Source organism: Sinocyclocheilus grahami, unplaced genomic scaffold (genome assembly GCF_001515645.1).
Source record: "Sinocyclocheilus grahami isolate Dianchi unplaced genomic scaffold, SAMN03320097.WGS_v1.1 scaffold205.1, whole genome shotgun sequence".
Lineage (NCBI taxonomy): Eukaryota > Metazoa > Chordata > Actinopteri > Cypriniformes > Cyprinidae > Sinocyclocheilus > Sinocyclocheilus grahami.
The window spans coordinates 85,482-98,132 of NW_015505384.1; the positions used below are offsets into that span (position 1 = coordinate 85,482).

General features: G+C 40.6%; 1 protein-coding gene across 1 annotated transcript in view; it reads left to right on the plus strand.

The window, feature by feature from the left end:
• The window catches only part of LOC107595610 (atrial natriuretic peptide receptor 1-like), a 44,721-nt gene extending 32,749 nt beyond the window's left edge, over window positions 1–11,972 (plus strand). The window contains exons 4-6 of the mRNA XM_016286075.1: window positions 1,359–1,472; window positions 11,714–11,849; window positions 11,932–11,972. Coding sequence (XP_016141561.1) covers window positions 1,359–1,472; window positions 11,714–11,849; window positions 11,932–11,972 — 291 coding nt within the window. The remainder of the gene's footprint in view (window positions 1–1,358; window positions 1,473–11,713; window positions 11,850–11,931) is intronic.
• The last annotated feature ends 679 nt before the right edge of the window (window positions 11,973–12,651 follow it).

The following is a 12,651-nucleotide window of genomic DNA, read 5'->3' on the forward strand; positions in this document are numbered from 1 at the left end:
TTAAAGCAGACTTCCAAACAAGCCAAAAGACAAAGGATAGGTGATTTTTTTAAATAAAATGCTTCAACAATTTTTAATAATTGAATGTTAATTTGTGGATTTTGCTGTTTGTTGTTGTCCTCTACCCTGGACAAAATTGGATTTGTTACGACTGGCTGGTCTTAAAGTTAACGAAGACCAGCTTTTTTCAGTTCTTTTGATTCGCATAGAGACACTGAGACACACACAAATCCACATACACATACCGCTACAGTCTTTAATGAATGAAAAAGAAAATGAAGTTGTCTCTCATGGTGAAGGTTTCCTCTGGCTGGTACCATCTATCTTTAACCCTATAAAGTTTACTGTATCATAATTGATACACACATTTCTACAGCCTTTAAATGAACAGCATGATCAAAACTTTGCTGGAAAACCAATCTACTACATACCTTCTGTCGTCTGATTGATAGTTTATACTTTTTTTAGCAAGTAAAAAGCCTTTTATTCTAATCTAAAAACGTCCATCTTTGGGTTGTGGTTTAAATGTCTTTTTGCTGTGAAATCTTTACAGATTTTTTCTAAATTAAACGTATTAATTTTTATATTGTTTGTAATATTTCAAAATGAACATTTACTGGACTGAAGCAAATTAGGTTTACTTGATTATCCATTTTCAAATTTTGGATTATCCATCCATCAAATTTAATCAAGTATGTATCAAATATGATGCATCAGGCTTTTGGAGAACATTCATTTGATCATCTCTCAATCATCATTGTAATAAATTGCCTTGTATGTTTTGCCTTACAGAGTTCAAACTTATCTTACTAAGACATATTATTGAGCGATAGTGAGTGACAGCTGATATTTATATGCATTTTTATGTAAGTAGTCTGTTATACTGTTATAAAGATATCACTGATTTACAGTACAAGCTCTCAGAATTTCACCTTACATTTTAGACATATAAATATCAGCAACTGCACCAAATTGCATATTTTGCTCAATTTGGGACTCTGAATAAAATTAAGGCGTTTTTTTTTCCTCCTTGAGTATGAGCTCCATATTCTTACTATATGAATCATAAAAGCTTGATATATCAAAATACTGTTATTTCATATGCCAGGCTTTACAGATTTAAATAACAGCAAATTATATAAATGAGATCAATAAGGACTGTGCGAACTCAACTGCTTCATGCATCTGCATCCTTGAGCTGATTTGTTGATTGGATTAGCTGAAAAAGATTCTGTTTGGCTGTGATACATACATGTGTATCAATCAATGTGTATCAATAACCAGTGTGAGTAAATGAACACTTTTTTATCTTGTACATTGAACAACTCAAAATTTGCCTTTGTGTTGAATCCTCACAGAGCGTGAAGATCCTGACCTACAGAGAGCCTCAGAACCCCGAGTACAAGGACTTTGTGTCCAAACTGAAGACAGATGCCATGGACATGTTTAACTTCAGCGTAGAAGATTCTCCGGTAAGAGTTCATCAAACTACTACTAAACAGTGATATTAACTAACAAAAATAATTGGCCATTTGCAATACTTGTAAAAAAGAAGTACACTTTAGTATAGTTTTAAAAAGAGTACTTATTACTAAATTTTTGAGACCATCTCTTGAGACCAAACCACTGGAATGAGATTTATTTTCTGAAATTCATTCCTGGTGAGTTTTTGAAACCACATGGTTCCCATGTTGAATGAATAACAATCCACTGCACACATAAGACCCCAGTGACTTTGAAGTGTATAAAAGAATGCAAATGGTTTCTCTGGCTTCTCCAAGACGCAGCACATTTCACCTTGTCTTGATAGATTACAGCTGCACACTAACTCTCAATTCACCTTTGGGATGTTTCTCATGAAGAATTACCCCAAGGTTTAGACAATAAGAATGAATTGCGCCTGCTGATAGCATTGTTTACTTGTATGCGTTTTCTACATTGTTTTAGCCCCCAATTCACTAAAGTAATTATGTAAATCAGATACAGGCACAGACCTACATCATTAGTGTTGATTGCAATTTGCACAGGGCAATTTCTCAGCATTCAAGCAGGCTGTGAAAGATGCTGCAAACTCCAGACACCTGAATTGATTCTTTAAATGCCAAAAGTAGTGGGACTGATAGCATGCATCAGCATGTGTGCGATCCACCGGTCCAAATTTAATAAGAATGAGTGGGAAAATATATGTCCGAACAAGCAATCTCTGCTGGAGTGATGAAACAAAATGCAATGACCCACGCAGCTTTCACACCACAGACTGAGAATATAAGCTGCAACTTCAAGTGCCAAGCACAAACGGTCACCAGCATGAACCACGGAAATAAAATGTGGTTGAATCCAAAATTGTACATTATGGACGTATGTCCCATAAGACATAGTCGCAAAAGAACAAAGCAGACAGTTGTGAAACATCCAGGCCAATAGGTGTCAGTATAGAGTCCATTTGCTACTATTGAAATGAACTTGTACTACTGAAATGAATGAGACACAGTTAAATGCAAGCACTGCTACTGAATAAGGTATGTCCTCTTTTGACCCGACATGTCCTGACTGGGATTTCTAAATTGCTTAAAATGTATGGGTTTTGGTTTTGTTTTGCTATTGACGTGCTCTTTACAGTCTTCATAAATGATATACAGTATACACGTATTTGTATCGCTTTGACCGTTCTCTGTAGATCCCACCTTCTTACATGCCATGATTGGTTGATTATGTACAAAACTACTTTTAAGCCATTACCTTCAGCAATGAAGAAAACAATAGGAAAACAAAGCCAAAACCTGGACATGTTAGGCAATTTAGAAAACCTGGCCGAGACATGTCCAGGAAAAAGAGAATATATGTTCACCCTGTTACTGAATGCACCTTTAAATAAAAATCTGTTTACTAATTAAACTGAAATAATGCAATGTTAATTGCGCAAGGCATGCTTAGGAATCTGGTGCATTTTATATTAGCCCTCATTTACATAGAAATATGTAAAACAATATTTACATAAGTATTTTGCTCAGACTTCATTTAAAAATGATTGCTGCAGCCCATATCAGCCCGGTTTAGGTTTAGGCTTGCTTCAGAAGGGCTAGGGTCTGATTTATGACATCCTGTTGTCTTTGGCCTCTGTGGAATTTTTGTGACTCCTCGTGCCTCAACTCGGTTTTGACCAAATCTTAGATTGTCTGATTCGGTCTGATATCCTACATTATTATTTATATGTTTTACACCTTTTTGTCTGAAACTCGTGACTTCTTCCATTGAACACAAAAGGAGAAGTTTAGCAAAAAAGACCAAGCTGCTGTTTTCCATGCAATCTCAATTATGCCAAAATATTTTAAGTAGGGCTGTCAATTTAACAGTTGCCATTGCAATTAATTTGGTGCAATTAATAAAATTGCACCTAATTTAGAAAATGCATTTAAATGATCCATGTATTAAATTCACCCCTCCCTTCCCAGACCTGTAATGCATCTCTATATTTCATACAGTTGCTGAAAAATATGATGCATGACGACAACTGACAGAGTGATATAGCCTATTAGAATGCAGTTATATGCTTCAAAAATTCAAGATATGAGGGCAAATTTCCCCTGTATGGGTTTTTGTCTTATAATAATATCATATGAATCATAGATTAGCAATACCACAAGAGCAAGATTGACGTTTAGTTTTTGTTTAGTTTTTTTCGCTCCAAGCAATAGTGGTGTTTTGTTACTGATTGAAATTATGTTTTTGAATGAATCGTGTGAGCCAATAATTCAATGACCCATTCATAAAGCCAGTCACTTGCTTAGTTTCTGAATGAATCAGCAGTTGAACGAATCTGTTGAATGACTGACTGAATGACTCACTCATCAAGACGGTAACTTGCCTCCACGGTCCGTGTACGGTCCATGCACCTTTTGCTCATTTTGTTTTCTACTAAATAAAGAGAAATGAGAAATAGTCTGATTTTTGTTTTCTTAGTTTTGTATGAGAAACGAAAAAATGAAACTTTAGCTAGATTTTTTGTATTTTTTGATCATGGGTAAAAAATGATATTATGCTTTAATATTTGTTTCACATGAATGGGTAGCCCTGAAGCGCTCCTTTTCAACTCATGTTTCTACTGCCTGTCCCATCACACAGAAGAAGAGTTCATCTGATGTACCTTTCTGCAAATTAGTCACAATAACATTTCTTCATACGTCATACAACAAAACGTTACAAATCGCTTTTGTAAATACAACGTTACAAAATGATTTTGGTGTGCTTTCTGCCATCTCGATCTCCGTGAACTTCTTTCTGAAACGAGCCTCAAAAATGAACCAAAACTCAGTGAATACTTGCCTCACAGACATGAGAAATAAGCCTATTGAAAGCTTGAAATGTCTACTTCTAAATGAAACCATAGAAAACAAATATTTTCTGTTTAATTAATTCATATAAAACCAAGGAGAGGTACAGTTTAATGCATCAAAAAATAAATGACTGAAGATCACACACTTTCGTACTTTCAAGTCGATCTGAACACAACAAACTCACACAGGAACATGTGCCTTATTGCTAGAAAACGCATGACAAAAAAAAACAATAAATCAGCTCATGCTCATCAGCAACATGTTTGATCTCTTCTAACTGGATGAAATCATAGTATGAATCTAAAAAAAAGGAATCTATGCATAACTTGATTATACACTATTTGATTTTCTGTGAGGTCTGTCAACTCTTCCAGTCTGTAAATCGGGGCAAAAATCTGGCCAAAAGTCATGCAGTATATTCCAGCCTTTAGTAACAAACATTCCCACATGTAGATTTACCACCCTGCCTGTGTGTGAACTACAGTCAACATTGCCAAGACTCATTAGCAATGCCTGGAAAGAGTTGCAGCTATGTTTCCATAGATAACTATTAGATGAGATGTGCTGCACGCTGTATGCACAGTCAAATTATTTGCTGGAAGTCTAATAAGGTGCCTGCAACTCTTCTCACTGTTCTGTCATCTGTTGTTCTAGTCTGTTAGCCTGATGCATCCATCCATTTCCCCAGGGTAGTGAGCTCATTTGGAAGGTTCCCTCTGCCGTCAGCTCACACGTGTCTCTCTCTCCAATTAGTTCACACGTGTCTCTCTCTCCAATTAGTTGTTCCTTTCACTGCCACCATATTATTACAGCCAAACAAATGCTCTTTCTCTCTATTTCGTTGTCCGATATATATATACTGTATATATATATATATATATATATATATAATTCAATGATTATATTTTAAATAGTAATTACAAGTATTAAATGGATAAAAAATTAAAGGGGGTACATGGAGATCCCCCCAGTGGAGCGGTCAGTTGCGATGCAATTGTGTCCAAAAACCGCTTCCACCTGGCAGGGAAAACCGTGTCTCCCTTCCCGGGCTTGTAAGTACTAATCCTGCCTCTGCCCTGCACGCTATGGTATGGTGTTGCTTCAGGTCCATCAGGCTAAAGCACTGAAGTACCTGTACGAGGCTGGTCATGACCCGGCGGTTCTGAAAGAGCTACCGACGGCAACTGACCTCGCGCGTCGAGCAATGAAGGTCACTGCGCGTTCGCTGGGCCGTGTGATGTCCACGCTCATGGTCCAGGAATGCCATCTCTGACTGTGTCTGGCCGACATGAGGGATGCCGAGAAGATCAGGTTTTTAAATGCCCCCGTGTCCCAGACCACCCTTCTTGGCGACACGGTCGAGAGCTTTGCCCAGCAGTTCTCTTCTGCACAAAAGCAGAGGCCATAAAACATATCCTGCCCTGGCGGACAGCTGCTGCCTCCACCCGACCTCCGGCCGCAGCGCCTCAGTTGCTTGTCGCCAAGGGCGATCTACTGCGTCCACCCCCGCGCTACAGCAGCTGCCTCCAGCTAAGCAGCGCCGTGGAGCCGGTCGTGGCCAGGCTGCCCAGCCTGTCCAGGCCCCCGTCAAACCTGGCGGCAAGTGGAAAGTTAAGAGGCCCTGAGACAGGCAACCCAGAGATGGAGGAAGCAGCTCTTTAAGAGATAGTGATCGCACCACTCCCTCCCTCGGAGGAGAGCCGGGAGGAGAATCTTTTGTTTAGTTTTCCTTCTGTTCTGAAATTCTCGACAAAAGAGCAGTTTCCTCTATCTCTGGGTCCCATGAGGGCACGGAAAGTAGTGCAGAACCATACCACTCTCATCCTCTATCGCCAACGGGCAGCAGTGGGTGGTTCGAGAGTGCAATCAGACCTCCTTGTGCACCCTCTGCCCAACCGTGGAACCAGTTAAATGATGCACTGCACACTCAGACCCTGCTTCAGGCCTCCACTGAGCCCCCTGAGCTGGGTCCCTGTGTTCCACCTCACTGCCCCACTGCAGGGATGTCTGTGGTTCTGCTGGTCCCACTTGCACATCCCACTTGCACAGTCTCTGAGAGCCTGGTTAGCACTCCCTTACCTGTCTCACTGGCTCCTTCAGACCATAAGACTCGGCTATATGTTTCAATTCACCCAGCGTCCCCCCAAGTTCAGGGACATCCAGTTAACATCAATGAAGTCTGACAATGCTCATGTCTTGCGTGCGGAGATCGCAGTCGTACTGGCGAAGGACGCGATAGAGCCGGCCCCTCCAGCCAATATGAAGGCAGGGTTTTACAGCCTCTACTTCATAGTACCCAAGAAAGGCAGTGGGTTACGGCCAATTTTGGACCTACAAGTTTTGAACCAAGCCCTTCTCAAGCTACTTTTCAAAATGTTGACACAGAAATGCATTTTCGAATGCATCTGTGCCCGATATTGGTTTGCAGCGACCAACCTGAAGGACACGTATATTCATATCTCGATTCTCCCTCAACACAGGCCGTTCCTGTGCTTTGCATTGAGGAACGAGAATATCAGTACAAGGTCCTACCCTTCGGTCTGTACCTGTCTCCCATGTCTTCATGAAAGTCATTGAGTCGGCCCTTGTTCCCATGAGCGAATGGCGTTCAGCATTCGCATTCTCAACTATTTTGATGACTGGCTCATACTGGCACAGGCACGGGATCAGTTGTGCGAACACAGGTATCTGGTGCACAACCACCTCAGCCAGTTAGATCTTTTGGTCAACTGGGAAAAGAGCAAACTCTCCCCTCTGCAGAGGATCTCTTTTCTCTGTATGGAGCTAGATTCGGTCGAACAGAAAGCATGCCTCACAGAGGAATGTGCTTAGTCAGTGTTGAACTGCTTGAATTCATTCAAAGACAGGACAGCATTCCCAATGAAGCTGTTTCAGAGGTTCCTGGGGCATATGGCAGCTGCAGTGACAGTCACACTGCTGGGCCTGCTTCATGTGAGACCGTGTCAGCACTTGCTCCAAGGCTGAATGGGCATGGCAACGTGGCATTCACCGGGTATAAATCGTAGTCAAACCCTGCGTTCCTTAGAGCAGGAGTGCCACTAGAGCATGTATACAGGCATACTGTGGTACACACGGATGCCTCTGCCACCGGCTGGGGGACCACATTCAACGGGCAGGTAGTGTCAGGTGTTTAAATGGGTCCCTAAATGCATTGGCACATCAACTGCCTCGAGTTGCTAGCAGTACGTGCTTTGGGCCGCCTGAAAGGGCAGCTACGCTGCAAGCACATATTGGTCCATATGGACAACACTGTGACCGTTGCTTACATCAACCGGCAAGGTGGTGAGCGACTCAATCATGCAGCCAACAAGCTCTCATGAGCTGTGCTCCCGGGAGAATGGAGACTCCATCCCCAGACGGTTCAGCTGATTTGGAGATGTTTCGGAGCCACTCAGGTAGACCTGTTTGCGTCTCCGGAAATCGCTCACTGTCCGGACCTCTGGAAACTCCATGTCTGGTCCCTGGATGGGGCAAGTAAGTTCTAAGTGACCTACCCCAGATGGTAGCAGATACCATCTCTTCGGCATGAGCACAGTCTACAAGACATGCTTACACCTTGAAGAGGAACCTGTTCATCGAGTGGTGTTCTTCTCACCGAGAGGACCCCCAAAGATGCTCGATCAAAGCTGTTCTTTCCTTCCTGCAGCATGGGTTCGAGCAGAGGCTGTCCCCTTCCACCCTCAAAGTATTTTCTGCTGCAATTTCTGAATACCACGACCCCATAGGAGGCAAGTCTGTAGAGAAGCACAACCTAGTCATCAGGTTCCTTAGGGGGTGAGAAGGGTTAAATCCTCCTCGCCCTCCCTCCATACCCTCTCTGGACCTGAGTTTGGTGCTGAGTGCACTTCAGCAGGTCCCATTTGAGCCCTTGTAATCAGTTGAGCTGAAGATTCTATCAATGAAGTCTTTGCTCCTGTTTGCTTTGGATTCCATCAAGAGGGTAAGGGGACCTGCAGGCATTTTCAGTCTACGAATCGTGCCTAGAGTTTGGGACAGCTGACTCCCATGTAATTCTGAGACCTCAGCCCGGCTACATGTCCAAGGTTCCTACCACTCCCTTCAGGGACCAGGTGGTGAACCTGCAAGGACTTCCCCCTGGAGGAGGCAGACACAGCCCTAGCTTGGCTCTGTCCCATCTGCACTCTGCGACTGTACGTAGACCGAACGCAAAGCTTCAGGAGATCAGAGCAGCTCTTTGTCTTTTACGGAGGCCAACAGAAGGGAAAGGCAGTGGATGGCCCACTGGATAGTGGATGTTATCGCCTTGGCTTACCAAGCACAAGGCGTGCCCTGCCCGCACAGGTTGTGAGCTCACTCTACCAGAAGTAGTGTCCCCATCACTATACTGGGGCATTAGGACCCACACAGACCACATGGTGAGCACCCCCTGCTGGCCTCACTAACACCTCTTCCAACAGCAACCTAGTTTTCCCAGGAGGTCTCCCATCCAGGTACTGACCAGGCTCAACTCTGCTTAGCTTCAGTGGGCAACCAATCTTGGGCTGCAGGGTAATATGGCTGTGGCAATCCCATATGATGGCTGTGGGATCCCATATGTGTATTCTTCCACGGTATAGCTTCTAAACCCGTGTCTTCCCATAGCAGTGCCTGCTTTGCCGTCTCTGAAAAGGTGTAGCTGCCCTAACTTGACTTCCACATGCAGTACGGCCCTACTGGGTTAGTCCATATGTGTAAATTCCACTTAGAACCTCCCTGTTAAGGATGTGGCTTCCCCAGCATTAGCTTCTAAACCCGTGTCTTCCCATAGCAGTGCCTGCTTTGCCGTCTCTGAAAAGGTGTAGCTGCCCTAACTTGACTTCCACATGCAGTACGGCCCTACTGGGTTAGTCCATATGTGTAAATTCCACTTTCCCCAGCATTCATTTTCCAGTGGAAAGGGCACGCTTTCCCAGTGTGTTCCAAGTCTCACTGAGTGGGTTGCATGCCATAATGTAATTGAGTGTCCATGATTGTGCCGCGCTCTCTCAGGTGTGTGTTTGTCTTCTCAGAGTTATGGGACGTTCGTGCACATGTTTTTGATATGTAACAGAGGTTGGGCTCACAGGGATGCAGGGTTTGAATCTAGTATTTTGTCATTTACCAGTACTAAAAACATAGCTGTACCAAAGATATTATGTGGTATAAAGCCATAATTTTGCAAATTTCAACACCTGATGGCAATGTGACATACCATAGACTTCTGTTGTTTTTTATGTTCAGCTATAAATAAACTAACACTAACAGAAAACTTCCTGCATTTTTACAATTGTTAAAAAACAATTCGTTTTTATACAGAGGACATCCCCAAAGGAGTTATTGGAAGGTTTTGTCACATTTAGCTCACTTCTGAGTACAAATTAATCTCTTACATATGGTTAAGTTGGTACACACACACGCGCATGTTGGGTTTCCATGTTTTATAGGGACATTCCATAGACGTAAGAATTTGTATATTATATAAGCTGTATTTTCTTTCTCATTACCCTAAACCTACTCACCACACAAAATTTTCTGCATTTTTAGAATTTCAAAAAACTTAATCTAGTATGCAGTTTTCCTTATGGGGAACAAAAAATTTCCCCACAAGGTCAAAATTTCAGTATATTAATATACTTGTGGAGACATTTGGTCCCTATAACATAGGGAATACCAGGACTACACACACACACACACCTATACAGCCCCAAAACCAAGCTCCTGTTTCTCAGTAAATGATGGATCAGTCAACCCTAGATTGGTTGAACAAAAGGGAAGTCATTTGTCTTAATATTTTGTTATTTGTTTATGATTGATACTCAAGTTAATTATCACCTACAAATTTCCAAAATTTGAACTGATGTTAATGAGAAGACAAGTGGAAGACAGGAGTAAAAAGATTTGCTTTATGTTTTGCTACAGTTTGAGAATTAAATATTCTGTTTTTTGTTGTTTTATGACTACATGCATGTACACACATGCATATATATATATTAACTAAAATGAGTAAGAGGTGTTTCTGTGGTGTTGTTTTTCTTAGTTGTTGGCATATTGCTAGTAGTTGGTAAAGTGTTCTGGGTGATTGTGAGATGGTTGTTTACGCAAGAAATGTCAATACATTGATATTACTTTTATTAGGCAACTCCAAATTTGACCTCTCAGGTCTTTATCACGTCTGTTTCACACTGCCTATGTTAGCGCTGCTTGTTAATTTATTTGCCTATATGAACAGGTTACAGCAATCATACAGAGATCATGAGCCGTGCAGTACTGCATAGCAGATGTACATAAGACATGACAAAAAACATGCTGAAATACATATTTAGATATTTGCAATATGTGACCCTGGACCACAAAACCAGTCTTAATTGTCAATTTTTCAAAATTGAGATTTATACATCATCTGAAAGCTGAATAAATAAGCTTTCCATTGGTATATGGATAGGACAATATTTGGCCGAGATACAACTATTTGAATATCTGGAATCTGAAGGTGCAAACAAATCAAAATATTGAGAAAATTGCCTTTAAAGTTGTCCAAATGAAGTTTTTTGCCATGCATATTACTAATCAAAAATGAAGTTTTGATATATTTACAGTAGGAAATTTGCAAAATATCTTCATGGAACATGATCTTTACTTAATATCCTAATGATTTTTGGCATAAAAGAAAAATCTATAATTTTGACCCATACAATGTATTTTTGGCTATTGCTACAAATATACCCCAGCAACTTAAGACTGGTTTTGTGATCCAGGGTCACATATATGGTTTTTATGAACTAATAGAATTATGGAATGAATTCACTCGTTGTGACAAAGAGACAACGTTCAGGCTTCATGCAAGTTAAACACAGTGAAAGGACAAAAATAATATTTTATTTAATAAATATGACTGAATTCAGATGTATATTAACTGTATATTCTGCACTTTAGGGTGTGGGTTCAGTTCTGAGAATTAGTGGTGCTCCTCCTCATGTAAATAACAAGTTTGAAATAGTTCTTAGTGACCAACTCCTTATCACCATTTTATAATGTATTTCCATTATCAAACAAATACTCCATGTGTTTAAATAAACACATGGAGCAGGAGAAACAGGATGCATTTCAACATATTTAGGAGGAATGTGTGATATTAAACAGTGAAGCAGAGGTGAGTCGAGCCACAGGAGAATGACGGACAACATTAGGAATGCTGCCATTTTTCTTAGCACACAGTCTTGTGTGGGTCATGGAATTACAGTCTTGCGATGCTGTCAACTTTTCTATCGCTATGATCTCTAGAGAGCTTGTAATCTAATAAAAGTAATCAAATTTAATCAAACCCCAGTTATTTAGAGATTTAATGCTAGTATGTCATTTGTGCACTTCCTCTCTTCCAGATGAATCTGATTTCTGGCTCATTCCACGATGGAGTCATGCTGTATTCTCATGCCCTAAATGAGACTCTGGATCGGTCAGGTGTGAGGCCCCCAGGGGACGTTATCAATAAGAGGATGTGGAATCGCACATACCATGGTCAGTTCTGCTTAAAGTCACATGTAGTCTCACATAGCCAGATTTTATGCCAAATGACAAAAAGGTCTGGGATACACTGCAGCTTATTCTGAGCGGGAAGAGACCATTTTGACCAATGTGTAACGTCACCAACCACTTCAATTTCATTCACATTCTCCAAGCACTTTCTGTTTTGCTTGGCTTTGCTTTTTTGTTTTTTGTTTCACTTCAAACAAAACAAAACAAACTTTATTTTGTTTGTTGTTTGCTTGTTTTCTTGCTGTTTTGAGTTTATTTTTAATTTTTTTATTTTGTTTTCCTTTTTTTGTATTTTTGTTTTGCTTTTCTTTGTTTTTCTTATTGTTTTGTTTTTTGCTTTGCTGTAGAGGTGGGAGAAAAATCTTTTTTTACGTAAAATGTGGTTCTATAAAACGTACATTTACGTACGTTTTTACAGGCACTAAAACGTACAATACTGACATATTTTCAGCCTCTAAACGTACAAAACTGACGTATTGACGACACCTAAAAAATAATCCTTATGAATATTGAAATCGCGGCATTAATTTTATTAGTTTTTAGTTGTCATATGAATTACCTTGTTTTCAATTGCATTATTAAATTGTTTACTCATTTACTTATGAAATGATAACATTTCGTTTTGTTGTGTGATTTCTGCTGCCAGCTCGTTTCCAAGAATATGCCTGCATAAACACGACTTTACTTTAAACCGTAAAATAAATAACATTTCTGCAATCGTTTAACCTTTACTTGTCATGTAAGGTTTACTTTGATTGTCATGGGCCACAAAAGGCGTTTTCTC